This window comes from Pseudomassariella vexata, assembly GCF_002105095.1.
Source record: "Pseudomassariella vexata strain CBS 129021 chromosome Unknown BCR38scaffold_21, whole genome shotgun sequence".
NCBI lineage: Eukaryota > Fungi > Ascomycota > Sordariomycetes > Amphisphaeriales > Pseudomassariaceae > Pseudomassariella > Pseudomassariella vexata.
Genome location: NW_024467976.1, coordinates 184,763 through 202,959, shown reverse-complemented (window position 1 = coordinate 202,959; position 18,197 = coordinate 184,763). Strand labels below are relative to the sequence as shown.

The following is an 18,197-nucleotide window of genomic DNA, read 5'->3' as shown; positions in this document are numbered from 1 at the left end:
TGAAATCTGGGGATGGGGTCCCCTCTCATGATACTCGAGTACTTCGCAATACCGATCCATAACTAAGCTCGCATATTTGCGAATTACCAACGGTCCTTATTTGAAACCAAGCGTGCAAAATGGAGACCATAGAGCTTGGCTGCGTAAACTTAGAGCTGATCACAATTCCGATGAACACAAATAGCACGACATCGTCGACGACCAGTTTTTCGACGTTAAGATCTGACTATGTAACCCCACAACATTATTAAGCATAGTTATGAGGTCATAATCCCAGTAACTACTTAAAAACGTACAACAAATCCCTTCTTAATCAGTCCCCTTTTCATCTCGTCTCATCTATACAAGTGAAAAATCTCACACCTCACTTTATACAGAATGCTCTCTATTATCGGCGCATCCGGCAACCTTGGCGGCGCCACCCTCTCTGCCCTCCTTTCCCATAACCTCCTTCCGCCCCAATCTATAATCGCCATCACATCCTCCAATCCCAACTCCGATACCTGGGGATCCCTAGCCGCCAAAGGCGTCGAAGTGCGCCACGGCGACTTCGACGACCCCTCGTCCCTCGAATCCGCCTTGCGCGGCAGCACCAAGCTCTTCCTAGTCTCCACCCCGCGCATCGCCCTCGATTTCCACGATGCGCCTGAGGGTGAAGGTCGGGAGAAACACCACAAGGTCGCGATCGACGCCGCGCGGAAAGTAGGCGTGAAGCATATTTACTATTCTTCGCTTGCGTTCGGGAATCCTAGTAAGGCGGGGGTGATGCGGGCCCATGTTAGAACGGAGAGGTATTTGAAGGGGTTGGGGGAGGACGATGTGAAGGTTACCGTTTTAAGGGAGGGATTATATAATGAGTCTTGGCCGCTATATATGGGGTATTACGATCCTAAGGAGGATGAGAGGGGGTCGGTGAGGCTGGCGGGGGATGGGAAGGTGTGCTGGACTGGTATTGAGGATTTAGGGGTGGGGAATGCCTTGGTGTTGGTTGCGCCTGGTGAGGAGTGGGAGGGACAAACGGTTTATCTTTCAACACCGCCGGAGATGGCGAAGACGATGGCGGAGATTGCTAGTATGGTTGCGAAGGGGAGGGGGAGGGAGGTCAGTGTTGAGGTTGTAGGACGGAAGGACTATGAAACTTACTATATTAATGAGAAGAAGATGGATCCGGGAGCGGTGGAATGGTGGTCCAGTACGTATGATGCTTTGGAGGACGGCGAGTGTTTGATTGACGATCACACTTTGGTCAAGTTGTTGGCAACGAGGGGGAAGAAGCCCGTTCCGGTCGAAGAGACGGTTGCTGCCATGGTTACCGAGGGTTGATTGTCAAAATCATACATGTTCCGATTCTTTGACTATTTTATCTGTGTTATTACTATACAGATGCGGTCCGTTCTCTGGTCTCAAATCCCTTATGGATTGGTATTTAACCTCATTTTAATAAAGAACGTCATGCCAAGCGAGATTCAAGGTCACGCCCTTAGCTTACGTTGTTTAACGTTACATATAAGTAGTGGAAATGGATTGCCAAGTGAAGACAGGCGATGCTGTACTGGTTTTATTGACAAGTCGTTTTCACATGTACAATAATAAGAAAAGAAGATATTTATTGTGACTTCAATGAGATAGTTTCAGGTGCTTGTCCCGCGTGGTGGTCCATGTCCTTCGTTCCTGGGGAAATATCCTTGGGGTTCTCAGAGTTTCATGTACGCTATATTGGGTGAATTGATCTCTGTAGCATGCTAATTACACATCATTATAAATAAAGGCCTCCCAAGTAATCTACTATGAGTATCTGACTGCCTCACTGCAACAAGAGGACGAAAATCAAGAAAATGCCGTGGAGGGATTTTCCCGATCATTCTGAACATAGTCTACATAGAGCAAAAGTTGTGAGTTTCAACATCCTTATCCGGCAAATTAGGTTGATTCGCTGTCTCATTATACGGACTCAGGTGTCAAAGCAACCGATCTACGTCTTCAAGGGACACTTTCGGTGATTTGAGCATAATTTTGTATTAGAGTTGTCAACTTCAAGGCATATTACCGCTAACTTTGAACTCTTGCTCCATCAATTCACTTGGCGCTGGGCGACCAATTTTGAAGATTCACAACAAATACTACTTCTTCTGTTGTAGTGGCAGTCTCCAGCTGGCGACTCTTTCCGGAGATATCACTTCATGTACACTAACTAGCCACCAACTAGCCATCAACCAAAGAACACAATACATTCAACGACTCGATATGTCTATACCTCAAAGACAAACATGCCCTCACTGCGGATCGATATATGTAGCCGGTCACAGCTAAACCGGGCAGAGAACGTCTGCAACCTCGGGAACGCTTGTCACTCTCTGGGTTGCCGTTACGGCGTTCCTAATCCTCAGGAAAAATTTGTTGTCCGCAGAGACGCCATGGTCGAATAAACCATTTTCTTACAGCTGGTAGTGTTGCTCACAAGCGGCCAGACGATATGACTATGCGAGTGCGCCGGTTGCACACCGTTTCCTCAAGCATCAACACGATGCAAACCAAGCAACAGTTGAGCTCTAAACACGTTTCGGAACCCGCGTCTCTTCATGATTTGGCCAAGGCCAGAAGTTGGGTACAAGAGGCGTACATGCAACTTGATAACATTAGAGCGGCTTTCTGAGACATTATGAGCTTTTCAATTCAGCCGCGGGATAAAGGCGCTTAGGTTTTTACCCACGTCTAGGTTTACCATCAGGCTGAGGCGAACGATCATAACCAGGCCTACAACTGGGCCTCCTTTCGGCCCAAACTTGCACCACAATGATTACAATATTGGGGCTGTGGCCGAGTTGCTTGACCTTCATCCAGCCCTTGGCAACCAGGACCAACACATGACAGGTACTCAGAGTGATCAATTTTGCAGTTATGTTTGGACGACATGTTATTGATCTAAACTCGGCGAGATATTGTCAGAGAAGCCAGCAGGAAGACAGCTGAAATAGGAAATGAGACATGTGAAACCAGAAAGCAGAGAACCGCAGATGAATTGCAGTGGGGGGGGTTAATTATAAGTGTCCGGCAAATATTAATCGAACTTGACAGCGATAGAGTATCGGTTATAAGCCCATAGTAGTACGTAACGAGCATTTAAATTGCTTAATGTCGGCAAACGATCTTTCACGTATTTAAGACGGGCGTGGCCGATCCGAAGCTAGATTTCCCTACTAATATGCCCCTTAAGCCCATGGCGATCTCTTAGAGCCCACATTTTTTTCTAATAACAATAACCGTAAATCTATACTTAGAAGCCGTATTTATCAACTACCTGTTTGTGAAACATGAAATAACACTATCCACAACTACACTAAGCAATAAACCCTCTCCATAGACACCATCACCAAGGCACCACCCCATCCGCATCCGTGAAAGTCCCCGTCACGCCCCCCTCCCGCAAGATAGCCAACTCCACCACCTTATCCGCCGCCTCCTCCGGCTCCCTCCCGTCGGGATGAAACTCCACCATCTTTGACTTGACTAGCCCCGGGCAAACCATATTCACCATGCCCCCCACATCCTCCAACTTGGTCATATACCTCATGGCAATCATGTTCAACGCCGCCTTGCTCGCCTTGTAGGCTGGGACTTCAAAACTGTGATACGCCCAGTTCCGATCCAAAGTCTGCGTGATCGACCCGTTGCGCGAGGAGACAAAGACGATCCGGGGATTTTTGGCGAGGCGGAGAAGAGGGAGACAGGCTTCCGTGAGGACGGCGGTGCCGAAGACATTCGGCTGAAATGTGGCGTTTAGCAGGTCCCGAGTGGACAGGTCAGTCCCTTGTAACTCGAGGAGGACGGCGGCGTTGTTGATGAGCACGTCGAGCTTGGGGTGGGTGGCTTTGATGGTTGCCACGGCGGTGTGGATTGAGGCATCGGACGTGAGGTCCAGTTGCACCGAGGAGGCTGAGAGGCCGCGCGCGGTGAGAGACTGGGCTAATTCGGTGGCCGTGGAGAGGGTGCGGGCGGCTAGGAAGACGTGGTAGCCGTGGATGGTTGCGAGGATGGAGGCGATGGCGGCGCCGAGGGAGCCGTTGGCGCCGGTTATGAGTGCAACGGGCTGGTTGGACATGATGACGGCTTGGGACTCGCTTCTTGAACAAATTGGCTTGTATTGAATGTAGGGCTCGTGATCTAATGCGGTTGGAGATGACCTTGAGGCTTTTCCTTTGGTAAGTTCATCCTCGGCACCTTTTATACCCCTTTCATCTCACGTTCCGTGCTTGTTATACTGCCGAGGCCAAGCTGATTCTTTCGTTTGGCTTATGAAGAACACTTGCTACCGATCGAATAACTCAACTGCTTGGTCATCATGGTTGAGGATCGTTTACTAAGTGGCTCTACTTTTACCCGGCGGGATAATCCATAGCGTGACGATGTCGCCCTTGTCTCCGCAGTGTTGTGTCAGAACCATGCATCGCTGCATCAGCTATTCTCATTTCACGTGCGACGTCCTCTGCTTGGGGTATCACAAAACCACCGGGGCTCCGGGCGCTGGCGGGGTTTGCGAATGAAGTCGGAAGCCACCGGCGCCGTGTGGTCTTGTGGTCTTCGGAGTTCCGGGCTGTGCTGGGTCTTACTAACATGACTGAAAAATCGCGTTACGCATTCCTTAACTGACTTAGTCGATCATGCATAATGCCGCGAGGTAGTTGAGTGAGACTCTTTGTTGTTCTGCGTCGAATCATTCTGATAATGCTGTCTTCTGACTTCTGGGTTGTCAGTTGTACCGAAGCGAGCCCTGGACACGAGATGGGCTCGAACTAGCAGACATCGCTCGCGCTGTTCAACTCACATCATCTGGTGAAGTTGTTTCGCCACTGTATTACCTACGATCGCGACCTATGGATGTGGTCGTGTAATAGGCTCCTTGTTGTTGACCTTTGAGGCCAGTGGTAACAGACTCAGCGGAGTAATATGGCCTTTCATCTTGTGCTACGAGTCAGTTATGCAGTGATATCAATGTTGAAGCACTTGGTGCCCTACAGAGGTGGACACGCAGGAGTGGCGGAAGGTTCTTTCTTTGAGTCCCTGCTACGATTGATTACCTTTGTGGGTCTCGCTCGTGCATTTGTCGTATTGAGCCCGCGTCGTAGTAATCCTTGGCTCTTTCGCTTGCTGATCGAACCTCCATTTCTGTCGTGAAGAACTCGAGTTAGTGATCGAGTCGACGGAGAATATTATCCTTTTGAATCGTGATCGAAACGTGTTGGTCATCACGGAGTTCTCGAATTGGCACTGACTTCAGCGTCCAGATAAGTTTGGTCAGCAGGGGTGCAATAGATACCACCAGGGGTTCCCTGATACTGATGGGGCTCAAAACTGTGGCAGCTGGGGACGGTTTAATGATCGTATTAATGGTATGGATGAGGATCCCACTATTGCGGTTGCGTGGTATCACTTGCAAATAACGTGATCTGGGGGTTACTCTGTAGCTGACGCCCGCGAATAATATTGGATTCCTCCCTCAGACCATCTTTCGAGAATCCATCAGCAGGGGCCTGCAAACACGTTGCTCGTGTGCTAATACGTCTTGGTATGTTCGACACTATCGCGTACCGTGCAGGGCATTCCCTGCCCGTCAAACTATTAGAGTCCTTTTCAACATCCCCTCACCCAGAACAATTTTCGCAGCAACGAAGAGGTGCCACTATGCTCATATCAATCTAACTACTTGCAGGGTAATGCTCCTTTCGAAATTACGCTCTGCGTTTTTTTGCCCCATCCAATCATCCACTGGTGTACTTCGATCCTGCCGTGTAGGCTGCAGCACTGATTTCGCAACCGTAGACCAAACCGACAACACCCCTATGAAGTGCACCTACATTCCTATTACCGGTGAGAGAGTACATCGAGATGTATGTACTAGGTACCATTACCAACCACGCTTGGTTTCTCGGATGCCAACCGAGACTGTCAACTGATCATCCTTCCGAAACAGGCCGCGATTGACTCGATATAAATAAAAATTGCACCTAACCTACAAAAGCTGAGACGAAGGTTATGAAGAGCATCAATGCAACAAAGCATAGGGAGATAAGGATAGGAAAAGGTCGAGGGTTGAACCCGTCAATTCTCTGTTGATCGATTGTGTAGGTGTTGGTATATGGTGAGGAAAATTGAGTGTTTTCGCAAGCTTCTTAGCTTAGGTGCAATTTCAACTGATATCGACTTGGCGCATCAACGGCAGCTTCTTTGGCATGATGCTGGGCCCAAGTGCTTCGAAACTCTGTGCGGCAATAGTCCAATACCCGTCAGAGCGTGTAGGACCCCAGCAAATAGCACCAACAGGCGACAATACGACTCTATGTCAACGTCCATTTTGATCATTTACCGGTCCTCAGGTCCTGCGGAGGCCGCTGACAAGACTGCCGCAACAGCCTCTCCATCGGGTACCGTTTGGGAATATGGCACGTTTGATAATAAGCTTTGGGGCAATTGACATGGGACTGGAATTATGATCAGCGCTTCTAGCGTTACGTGCGGGGGGCCGCAGGCCTCCACGATGCGCTTCCTTTCCTAATCGAGTCGTGTTGGATGTGGGTTTTCCCAAATGGACGGTATCCATGTCACATCTCGCGAGCCCTTGCAGTCCAGCAAGTTCGGCTTCTCGAGCGCTGGAAACTCATCCACAGGAGGCCGCAATGTCAAAAATGTTCATCGCGGTGGCGGGCCTTGTCAGTGACACAATTCCAAGCACGGCGATGGAGCCCAGAAATTGGACTGCGGCAATCGGCAGTCTCATAGGGGGTTTTCGACTTGGCTCAGGCGGTATATAATATTGTCGACAGTTCATCCCACATCTTTCCTTCCCGCCACTACCCTCACCAGCTCATCCAGTCAAGCCATCACCTTCGTGTGTCCCCTCAGTCGTTCTCTACTTCCAACCCTTAGTCATTCTTTAATACAACCCACGCGTGCTTTTCAAGCCTTGCTTCATCACCCAACTTATACTACCACCACACAAACTTAATCCACACATCAAGCCAACCGCCAAAATGCAGTTCACCAACATCGCCCTTGCCGCCTTCTTCGGTTCGGCCTTTGCCGCCCCTGCCAAACTCGATATCGGTGGTGTCACCAATATTGCCGACGTCGCCAACATTGACGGAGGCATCATTAGCTCCACCAAGCCCCGTGGTGCCACGGCCATCCCCACCATTCTCAGCGTCGTCGGTGGCCTCGTCACCGTTGTCGAGGCCGAGGTCTCCACCATCGACACCACCATCAAGGGTGCCGTCGCCGATGATGTCGTTCCCCTCGTCACCGGTGCTTTGTCCCACGTTGCCGTTGAGGTCGAGCAGGTCGTCTCCACCATTGTTCCTCTCGTCGAGGGCATTGTCTTCCCTCTGGTTGCTGCCGAGCTCAGCCAGGTCCTCTCCATTGTCGGCGATGTTCACACCATTGTCGGCGACATTGAGTCTCTGCTGACGTCCATTGTCGATGGTGTTACCTCTGGTATGACATACTCCATCACACCAAATGTTGTGATTCAGTCAACTAACAAACATGCCATAGATGTCCTTGCCACCATCAAGCCCGAGCTCTCCGCAGTTGTTGACATTGTCAACCCTTTGATCGCACCCGTTCTTAAACTCGCCGTCGGTGTTGCTAGCAGCACTAAGGACAAGTCTGTCACCGAGGTCAACAAGCTTATTGGCGAGACCCAGGTCATCGCCATCGGCGTTGTGTCTCCTGTCGCTGGCACTCTCCTCAGCAGTACGTAACCTACCTCCACCCCTGCAATTCGCATACAAATTCTAACTCCCCCTATCAGAGGTGTTGTAAATGTCTCGTCGGATAATCAAACGAACTATTCTGTGTATATGATTTGTTAGAAACTCATTAAGCGGAGTTGTTGGATGTTTGTCGGAGGGACTGGGACTAACATTGCATGCTTATGAACTATGTGCTCTCGGATACCTCAGCATTTGGTAATCAATACATGCCGCGCAACCCCAACTTGTGAAAGCACCTTCAACAGTCCAGTGAATGAAGCTTTTTGAGATGATTGCCCTTGTCTAGTTTTCTATATTTCTTGATCGTGCCTTGTTAAATGCTCTCTGCTATTTTGTGTCATATTCCGAGCCTTTGCCTTTGTTTTCCACAGCCAATGAGACATATTTTCATTGTCCTTGTTGTAACTGTAAGTAAGTTAACCTTGACCTGAAGCTGCCAAACACCCGAAGCTGTTAACCCATCCCCTATTCTCAAAGTTAGTTCAACTTTCATGGACATTTTTCCTCCATCGATGTGTACTACGCGCATGTCCTGTGGATCGTATGAGAATGCAGCTGTCAATGAAAAACAAATTTGCTTTTCTACATGCGACAGAGGTGCGAGGGCTTCGGTGAATTTCCAGGCCTGTCGGATCATCTGTCTATTCTAGTGTTGTGTATTTGCGTCATTCTATACTTTAGTGACTCCTCATGGGGAGATCGCCAATATACAACATCAGAATAACGCTGCAAACTCACCAGAGGGTAAATAGTTCCAGCCCCAGCGCCTTGTTAGTTTATTGAAGTGACATCCTACAGTGCCTTGAAGTAGACTCTTCGTCTTCCGCCTTCAGGGAGTGAACGACCTTTATATCGCCATCCCAGGTCTGCTCCATATACGCGGGATCAATTTCGCAGCACCGTCATTTTCCGCCTGAGGCGCGCTAGAATATTTCCCAGATGTCGACGTTGCAGTCGATGAGCTACCATCCTCCTGTTACATCGGCATCGGCTTATCAAAGGAGGATAATTTCATGCTTCGGTGATAGAAATGAGAAGTATTTGCGGATGCAGAAAAGACGTTGGAATGAGGGTGTTGAAACAACGGCAGAGCGGCATCCAGACATGGACTCGGGTCTGTGGGAATGTAGTTTAATTAGCAACTATGACAAACAGGCCGAAACATCCAGGTAATATTTCCGTCTACTTTTTAGAAAAGATCCGTCGTGAAAAGATCTAGTTCCCCAGAAGGTTCGTCTTGACTGGAAATTTCAGGCACGACTGCTCCAGGTACAAGGTTACCAATATACTCCTCACATCCTCTGTGACCCTTATTACGAGCGAGTAGCAATGCCCAGCCGGCCTCGTCTCTACTGATTCTAGGACATGCCGCATCCCACACGACTTTGAGCATATCTAGTCGTCCATATTCCGCAGCTGCCTCGAAAGCTGACCAACTCTTCTTACTGGAGTGGAGTCCGCGAACGTCCGCGCCCTCTCTGAGAAGCAGCTGGACGATCTTGATACTTCCGCTAGCCGCCGCCAGTTGCAGAGCAGTCCCACCGCCTCGAAAAGCTGCCGGGCCGTTGACATGGGCTCCCCGTTCCCAAAGGAATTTAACCATTTCGAAGCTACCAATATCGCAAGCCATTTGCAGAGGAGTGCGTTTTAGCCCCCTCCGCGCGGGAAGGTTCACGTCGGCTCTGTGTATCAGGAGGAGCTCCACTAGCTGCCGATTCCTGGTCTGTATCGCAAGCAGAAGTGCTGTCTCCAGCGGTGACTTGGAAACAATGCCATTCGCGTCGCAGCTGGACTCAAGGAGCATATGCACCAGGTCGAGATCTCCCCCTTTTAGGTACTTAATGGCAAAGCCCAATGGAGTTACTTCATTGTTGGCGAATTTGCAGCCGATATTTATGCACCGTTGCCGATTGATGAAGACGTTTACGTCCATGTGTGCCTTCAGCAGATTTCCGAGTACGAAGGCGTCTTTCCTTTCAATGGCAGTCATCAACAGTTGCGCACCGAATCCCGCTTGGCCTTGAGGATATTTTGCCGAGAACGTCTCGAAAAGGATGCTAAAAGCAGCTCTGTCATGTTCCATAGCATACCCAAATGCCATCTCATCTGCGGGATCAGCACCCTTGGAGAACAAGAATCGAATCATATCATGGTTCCTAGTTATAACCGCAGCACTCAGAGCCCGGCTGGGATCCGCTCCGTACTCGAGAAGAAGGTTGACCATAGTGGTGTTTCTTGACTCCACTGCCTTAATAAGCGCTTCATGGCCGGGTCAACTCTGCTTTCTAGAAGAAGTTTCAACAGGACATAATTTCCTGACTTAACCACCTCTGCAAAGACTTCAGCATGGTGCCATTCCTTGAAATTTTCGTGCTTGAGAAAGAGAAGCAATATATCCTCATTTCCGGATTTGACTACTTCTATAACCGCTTCATGACCAATCGGGGCTTGCATGAAAAGTAGATCGTTGATAATGGTAAAGTCCCCCCATGACACAGCAGCCTTCATGTGATTGTCATCAATATTGACATTGCACTCAAGAATGACGTTAACAACTGCTTTATTTCGTCGTTGAAGTGCCTCGAACAAAGGATCTTCAAGTTTTTGAGGGGAACCCGTACGGATTGAATATTTGATGGAATATTTGATGGAAGATTTGACGGAAGATTTGACGGTTACCCCAGCTTCCAGCAACATCAAAGCCGTGTCTGTCATGTCATTACGAATAGCCAGAACTAGCGCCTTGGTCAAATCATAATCTCGCAGATTCGGTACTCTCTTCAGAAGCATCTGCACGTATTAAGTATCTCCGATCTCAGACGCAGCAAATATAGCCTCTTCAAAGTAATATCTCTCGTGTATTTGAGAGAGTGCCCCCTGGTCCTCAAGTCTCCTCACCAAGTCGCGTTTCCTCGATCGGATAGCTTCTGCCAGAGGTGTTGAGAGTACGGGGCTGAAGTCATCGATATAATAAGGAAATTTGCAGTATCGATCCGGCTTACCAGAAAACTTCGCATGATGTTCAAGCAGAAGTTCAATCAGCTGTGGCTCGCCGCCTCTGACTGCAGCTGACAATACTCTGCTGGAGACTTCAGGCAAGATTGGTAGAAGGAACTTAACAAATTCAAAGTTTGTCCTTACTGATGCATGGACAAGAGTACTATGCAGCGTGGTCACTTTCTTGTGAAAATCAAGTTGCTCGCTATTTGGTTCTTGGTATTTGAAGAAAATGTGTTTGACGATCCGCATTGCAACGCTATTCTCTAGGTACTGTGCAATACCGGAGAGTAATGAGCGCACGAAATACGTCGGGTAAATACACGCGTTATCATATAGCCATTCCTTGTCGGCCGTTTCAAAGTGGTCGAAAAATATGCAATGCTCCGGCGGTGAAAGATGGGAAACGAGCTCTTCACAGAGTGCTCCGTCGGCATGTCCCACCAGGGCAGACTCAATATGCTGCTTTTCAACCTTTGCGCCAGCATCTAGAAGTTCCCTCACAAGTGACATGTGTCTGGGATCGGAATTTTCGCTGCTGAATCCTCTAATAGCAGGTCCGAGTGCTCCATCTACACACGGCTTTTGCATCCTGTCGCCAAGTTCCTTGTCTAGAATCCTGTTGGGATTGGCGCCATCCTTCAGAAGTATTCCAACGACATTGAGACTTGAAATCTTGACCGCCAGTCCGATCGGTGTGTAGCACACCCCTTCTAAGTAACAAACTGCTTTATTAACGTCTGTCGCATGTGGCGTACCCCGCGTAATCTGCAGAAGGATGTCGACGGCCTGCGCATCACTGCTTTCGATGGCGGCTCCGAAAAGGTTGTCTGCAAGAGGCTTTGCAATGACCGAGGGGCTCGATCTGAAGCATTCAAAAAGGCATGCACTGACTTTTTGCTCACTTCTCAACATTTTCAGGATCCAGGTGGGTGGTATATTGAGATTGGCAAGGCCGGTGAAGCCATTGATGGTAGAGTACAAAAGGACCTTATAGAATGGCGAATCAAAAAGGGCATCGGCGGTGGCGAGTTCTGAACTGCTTGCGGAGCTGCCTTGATACAAAACTTCCGGCATGTCTGGAAGCAGCGAATTCATGCAATCCAACACGTCTGCGATGTCAGGTGGCTGTGTTCCTTTCTGCGTCGAACTAAACCGGACGATTTGCAAAGCACCCTCGAGCAGTGACTTGGCACCATTTAGATGGGGCGTTTGGACTGAACGGGCAGATATTAAGGCTTGGTTTAAGCCTGGTTCGACTTCCCCGTTTCCATGGTCCTCAGACTCTGTGACTCTGCCTCGTGTAGTTATGATGGAACGCTGGAGTTGGAAGAATGGGGACTCTTCATCCCGCATGGAATAGGACGGCATCTGAATGGATTCCGCGGGGGAAAACGAAAAGTCTTGCATGGTGGGCGAAAGTGAGAAATTGAATTCAGATGGCAGTCCCTCGAACGATGACATGGAGACACGGAATGACGAGCCAGGCGGGCTATTCCTGGTCGGGCGGGCTGCTGTCAGATCTGAATTTCTGTTCGCGAGAGTTAACGGAAACTCCGTATGCCCGGCACATTTTTCCAGAAAAGCGACGTGGTGATGTATCGGCAAGATAGGAGGACTAAAGGCTTGCGGAACTTCGCCGCTGCCGAAGAAGGGATCCACGGACGAGTAGTTGATTACTTCCATTGGAGCTGCGGAGCCATCGGCAATGATATTGGGCTCGATTTCCATGGAAATGGACGGCGCACCTGTCTCTGAAGCGACCTCGACTCCTAACTGGGGGTCAGCTACCCATGAATTGGTATGGTAAGCCGATTCTAAAGCCCCACGATCGCTAAGAGGATGTACAACTACATCGTTGCTTGGGTCCAGCGGGACTGGTGAGTTCCCTGTGTTCCCTGTGTTCCTGGGACCTTCATCGTTCACTGTCTCGGGCAAAGAGGGAACGTCGTGGCCTCCAGAGACCCCTTCATTATCGAGCAGTGTCCATTGACCGTTTGGTGCAAGGACTTCAATGACGGCACGGGCATAGTGCCCATCCAAGCGATCTAGAGAGTTCTAGCGTCAGCAAGTGCGGTTCAACCATGGAAGGGCAGTGTCATGCCTTGGTACGAACCAGGGGTGACTTTCCTCGAACCCCCCCTTCAAATATCGTCGCCGATTCCGCTTGATCTTTTCTTCACTTACGACCTGACCTGACACCTTCAGTCAGGTCACACTGCCACGAGCCTGAAGCTCGTCCATCTTCGCAAAGATGTGCCTCCACTCCTGCTGCTTGAGGTTTTTCGGAGTCTTTCATTGCCTTAACTGGGCTTTGTACTGTGCCAGGCTTCACCAAATGGCAAGTCAGTCATTTGTTCCACTTGAGCATAGAATTCTAGATACATATTTAAGTCATAATTAAATATTACCTTGCAGAAAACCCATGTGCATCCTCCATTGTCTGCATGACACTTGGTGCGCCCTGCTTGCCTTGTAGAGGCAGGTCACGGCCATGATAGAGTTCCAGAATGTTGGGCTTGCGGAGCTTCCACTCGGCTTGGGTGATCGTTTTGCACTGATGCGTCATATTCTCATCTGCTCCGACTAAAAGATTGAAGAATACTAATTGTGGGAGGAAATGGACAATTCAGGTTGCTAGGTTGGCGTGTCAAATGTATTGGGGTTGTAGATGTGCTTTGCAATGCCCAAGTTTCGTCCCGCGGCTCCCAGTCAGGTTTTGTCACGACAAAACCTGCTTAACCTTGGGACCTGGTCATCCCAGTGAGTCTAAACGAGGTGAGCAGAATGTTTCCTCTGCCGTGCTACACGAACTGGGCGCAAATTTCTGTAAGCGCGCCACGTTGATTGGTTCTAATCGTCAGGTTTCTTTTTCCAGCGACGCCGTCTTGCAGAAGTGATTCGACAGGTTTTGTCCACCACAATTGGTTATCCATTCTCAAAATGTACATAGTACATATAAGCAATAACCAATGCATGCTTATATCCCAAATTTGATCACGCAGGTTGTGTTCATCATCCTGCTCATTAGTTACTAGAACGTGGTGACTTCGTAGAGATCAGGACATGTGTATGTATGTACATAATTCCTTATCAGCCAGGCTTTGTCTATTCCGCCGGTCACGGGTTATTGATGAATGATTTATCAATACATGATCATGTACTTTTGATACAAAACGAACATTATGTCCTAGGTTGTTCATGTTCCCTGAAAAGACCGTGCGGTTTATAGTGGTAGATGGCAGTTGGAACACAGTCAGGTTTCGTCTAGGCTACAATATCTAAGAACCTATTCTATTTTTCCATGCTCTTTGATTGCATTATTTTGGCATTCTAAAAAAACCGGCGGATGAGAGGGAAATGATTTGTGTCTGCAGCATAGTGACGTGGCCAAACCTGATATCAAGAAAGTATATGAGTCAAGTGGACGATGTTGAGCAGGTGGGTTGGGATTTCAGCGGCAGTATTGACTCGTTAAACACATTCATTCTACTGCGAACTGTTAGAACCGAGGCTACTGCCTGTGTCTCTACCTCCAAAGTGTTGAAACCAGCCCTTTCTGCAGGGTAACTCGTCTGCCACACTACCCACCTTTTCCAACATCCCAACCAGCGCAATGGGAAACACGGAGAAGTACACATGAGATCTAAACTACGTCAAATGTTCTTTAATATTAACTTCCGTGGCGCCAAAGGTCCAATACACAACCATCTGCCATGATGGAAGACTACGTCAACTCCGAGCCCACCGTCACCGAGTACATCGCGATGGCCGGCGGACCCGGTCGTACTGACGTCAAGAAGGCGAAGAATGTTAGAAAGAGCAAGGCAGGCAAAGAAGAAGGTGGAGCAGTTTGATATGGCCTGGGACCAGAATGCATCCAAGTAGTGGGTGGAACTGCTATGCTAGCTTGCTTAGATTTGGCAGCAGTAACATCCACGTTACCTGTTTACCGAAATCAGAACCATTCTCAAAAGGTGCTTACAAAGTATCGAGATTACTACCATAGCCCCACTCGCGAAGACTTGATAGCTGTTGAACCTTGAAAGCTACCACACATATGACAATCTGGACCCGACAGCACTGTCTTTATGTTTCTCAATTGAATGTGACTATGCTCTTCTTACTCTAATCCTATTCTTCTGTCTGTAGACACTCCCTGGTAGCTGAATTGGTTCTATTACATTGGGCATTTTCCTGTCAATGTAACCCATGCCCTTCACCCATATTACAAGAATCATTGGAAGTCTGGAAATTACGTTTCCGAACAAGCAACACGGGTGTCATGAAACCACGATTCGTGGCTCGTACGAAAGCGCTTGAAACTTACTCTACACCATCTCACTAAATCCCAAGATAATGGTGCAACTCTAACCACTAAGAGCTAGCCCCATTTCGTGCACCATGATACCGGAACTTCAACAAGTACGGAATCTTATCCCATCTGAGATGTATTCTGAACTTGGCACAATGGCTCTCATTGACGGGTCCCGCATGAAACCTCATCTTCACGACGAATTTCTGTCCTCATGGTCTTGGAGTCCTTTTCTGGATGGCGAAGTCAATGGGAAATGCAAGTTTGGATCAAGGCTGAACCTGAACTCTTGAAGAGCTTGCGATGTGATTTAACAGTATTTTGCAGGAATTTCTTCTCACGCTCCTTCCTTCAACTCTCTTTTTCATCCGAGACTCCCTCAGTATTAGACTAGAGAAGGTCTCATTGCGTGGGGCTCACCGCGTTCTCCAAATTGAATGGCTGGTAAGTCATGGCCAGTGCCTGAACTCACCACTGATACAAAAGGGCGTTTCTAATCACCATCAGTCCAATTTCGACAACATACGCTACAACTAGAATACCCCGTCAGAAATTTCTCGTCGTGTTTAAGAAATCGAGATAGTCCCCTAAATTTTCGATTTCAATCAGGTTGGAGATCAAGGCACTTGTCGTCATTTGATTCGTTCGCTGTCTCGTCCTGGAGAAAGATTGTCTTCCATTTCGACATCGAAGAATAGCACGCGCACCAATATGATGCAGTGTTGGGTTTTTTTGCTCCATCTTCGAGACTGGGACACGTGCTGAGTAATAGGCACCCTCCGTATGAAGGGTTTCAGTATTGAGATATCTTACCTTACGAGCTCTCGTCTCGTCAAAGAGCAAGAAGCTTCGGCTTTTGTCAGAGGGGTTAGGTTCATCAGATCGATATTGATTAGCGATTAAGTCAGAATTAGAAAATAGAAAAAGAAAAGAAAAGTAACTATGTTTGGGAGCAGTGTATTTTAGGGTCTATTCAATTGTCAAAGGACCGAATTTTAAGACATACGATGGCCGTTGCTTACTAGTTGACTGTTTGCCCTCTTTACCAGTGAACTCGTGAGTGAAGGGCTGATAGATGGGACGGAATACGACGTGTTAAAAATAACTCCATCCAGTGCTTTTCAATTCAGAATCCCAAGCAACCTATAGGTAACCATGGATGAACAAAGATCAACGTCAGTGAAGGGTGGTCACTTGGGCCATAGCCCGCCTTTCAACCAATTGAACATTTTCTATTATGAGTTTGTGAGTTTAGCAAAACGATGCATATATCCTTATACAAGTCGTTATGTTTAATATGGCTGGATACTTTGGTCGATGATCCTAATCTGGCAAGATGCTGCGCAAGGTCGTGTGTGGTCAGAACACCCTCATCCACCACTAAACTCCACATGGCCATGATTGCCAAGCAACTGCCGGCAGTGCCATGAGGCCGAACACCGTTGATTCAATGACAATTTGTCTCTCCGGAAGCTTTCCTACCAGTCGTCTTCCCATAGAAGCGCAGTATGCCTCCTTGAAGGGTAACAGGGAAGGGATTGTGACGGGTGTTTTTGACTTCGCATTTGCGTCGGCATCGGCTAGTTGTTCTATGTTAGCCTACAATCGTTGGAATTCTAAGAAGTAATATGTGCTTTTACTGGTTCAGGAGGAAAATTGAAATACATGTATACATGCATTCGATGCCCGTGAATATCTGGACTGATCTTCGATAACAGTAGTGTGACGAAGACTGGCCCACTTGCGGTAATTGCTAACTCGGGAACCAGTCATTCTCAGATCCCTGCCAGAAACACTAATTCATCCATGACGGGAAGTACACCGTGAATAGGATTGACAACTGTCAGGATGCTGCCGAGCGCGTCGTATCCCAGAGAGGCCACACTGCATGCTCTACTACTGGCACAGGTTCTCTGCACTCGCGCCACCCACCATGAAATTTATTTAAATAGGCAAAAGATAGTCAAGGGTCGTGGCACATTGAGACGCATGCGTCTGGCCAAAGCCTCAGTGGCTCCCAAAGTCTCCAACATGCCGCATTCGACAGAAGGGCTAGTGGCCGCAAGCTTGATCTCATGCATGAAGGCCTGTGCCGGGACGGAGTACGACTTATGTGTCTCGATGTCAAAGACAGCGGGTTGGTCATGCTGCCACGGCGGCTATTCCAGACCATAGCCCTGCAAGATGTGGTAGGGGCCATTGAGTCGATTTGAGCTAATTTGCGTCGTGGAGTACCTCCGTAGGATATCTTAGACGCACAGTTTGTGGGCGGGCGTTCAGAAGTTTGAAGGTTTCGCTTGCTGATCCCCAGGAGCGGACGAGTATTGGTACTCCCTTCCTGCCGTAGAGAGCAAGAGCAACTTACAGAGCCTCTCAACACCGACCTACATAGCACAACGCGTATAGCAGGCATTATTACCAATGCAACATCCACCAAGAGCCATCAACAGAGGGCCGATTCTCTCACTAAAGCCATAACATAGCGAGCTACATTTGTAAGAGATACCCATTAAAGCGGCTAGGCAGGCAAACCCCTATTAAGGTCGTTAAACATTACTGTGCTAAGCAAATAGGTCTGCTAGAGAGCAATTTTCGCCCTACTCTAAGTAAGTTGAGGGCCTTTGGGTTTAATCAAGTACGAAAATGAAGTCGGAAATCCATCGATCTGTGGTTGTGCTGTATAAATCAGCGTATAATGCAAAGGCAGAGGGAAAGTCGAGGATTTCTTCGCTTCTCACCATTGCCATTTAATGACCCGACCTCTCACAAATCGGCTGGTGCAACACTCATGGAACGTATCCTTCACTTGGTCCAATGTAGTAATTACCATCTGCATGGTCGGGATGCACAAAAGTGCTAGAAGCATCTACTACTAACAATGCTTCCTCTAGAACCTCTATTTGTAACTAGGACAAAACGCCGTTACGCTTAGCTAGTAAATACCGCTCTATAACAAAGATCTCGGACAGCCCCCCGTAAAAATAGCACTGGTTAGATTATCATAGAAATAGCCGACTTACTATAATCCGTGCAGTTAATTATTCATATTATAGTGCTTGCAGCTGATACTCGTCGCTAAAGATACCTTAGTAGTATACAGAGCTTCTAAATAGAAGTGT

The 18,197-nt window shown here is 48.3% G+C and overlaps 4 protein-coding genes across 4 annotated transcripts; 2 read left to right on the top strand and 2 right to left on the bottom strand.

The window, feature by feature from the left end:
- The first annotated feature begins 273 nt into the window (after nt 1-273).
- BCR38DRAFT_450308 (uncharacterized protein) lies at nt 274-1,464 on the top strand. The gene has a single exon (XM_040861362.1). It carries the CDS (start codon nt 379-381, stop codon nt 1,321-1,323), a length of 945 nt encoding a protein of 314 aa, XP_040710359.1. The 5' UTR covers nt 274-378; the 3' UTR covers nt 1,324-1,464.
- A 1,903-nt stretch (nt 1,465-3,367) lies between these two features.
- BCR38DRAFT_461476 (short chain dehydrogenase reductase) lies at nt 3,368-4,099 on the bottom strand (the record flags this gene model as incomplete). The annotated part of the gene is made up of 1 exon (XM_040862532.1): nt 3,368-4,099. One exon carries the CDS (start codon nt 4,097-4,099, stop codon nt 3,368-3,370), a length of 732 nt encoding a protein of 243 aa, XP_040710358.1.
- Nucleotides 4,100-6,575: 2,476 nt separating this feature from the next.
- BCR38DRAFT_450303 (uncharacterized protein) lies at nt 6,576-8,044 on the top strand. Its single transcript, XM_040861361.1, has 3 exons — nt 6,576-7,485; nt 7,546-7,746; nt 7,805-8,044. Exons 1-3 carry the CDS (start codon nt 7,026-7,028, stop codon nt 7,813-7,815), a joined length of 672 nt encoding a protein of 223 aa, XP_040710357.1. The 5' UTR covers nt 6,576-7,025; the 3' UTR covers nt 7,816-8,044.
- Nucleotides 8,045-8,955: 911 nt separating this feature from the next.
- BCR38DRAFT_478533 (uncharacterized protein) lies at nt 8,956-13,464 on the bottom strand (the record flags this gene model as incomplete). The annotated part of the gene is made up of 6 exons (XM_040863110.1): nt 13,175-13,464; nt 12,951-12,958; nt 10,908-12,811; nt 10,665-10,775; nt 10,095-10,556; nt 8,956-10,014 (listed from the first exon to the last, which is right to left on the bottom strand). The coding sequence occupies exons 1-6, from the start codon at nt 13,330-13,332 to the stop codon at nt 8,956-8,958; spliced, it is 3,702 nt and encodes a 1,233-aa protein (XP_040710356.1). The 5' UTR covers nt 13,333-13,464.
- Between the last annotated feature and the right edge of the window lie 4,733 nt (nt 13,465-18,197).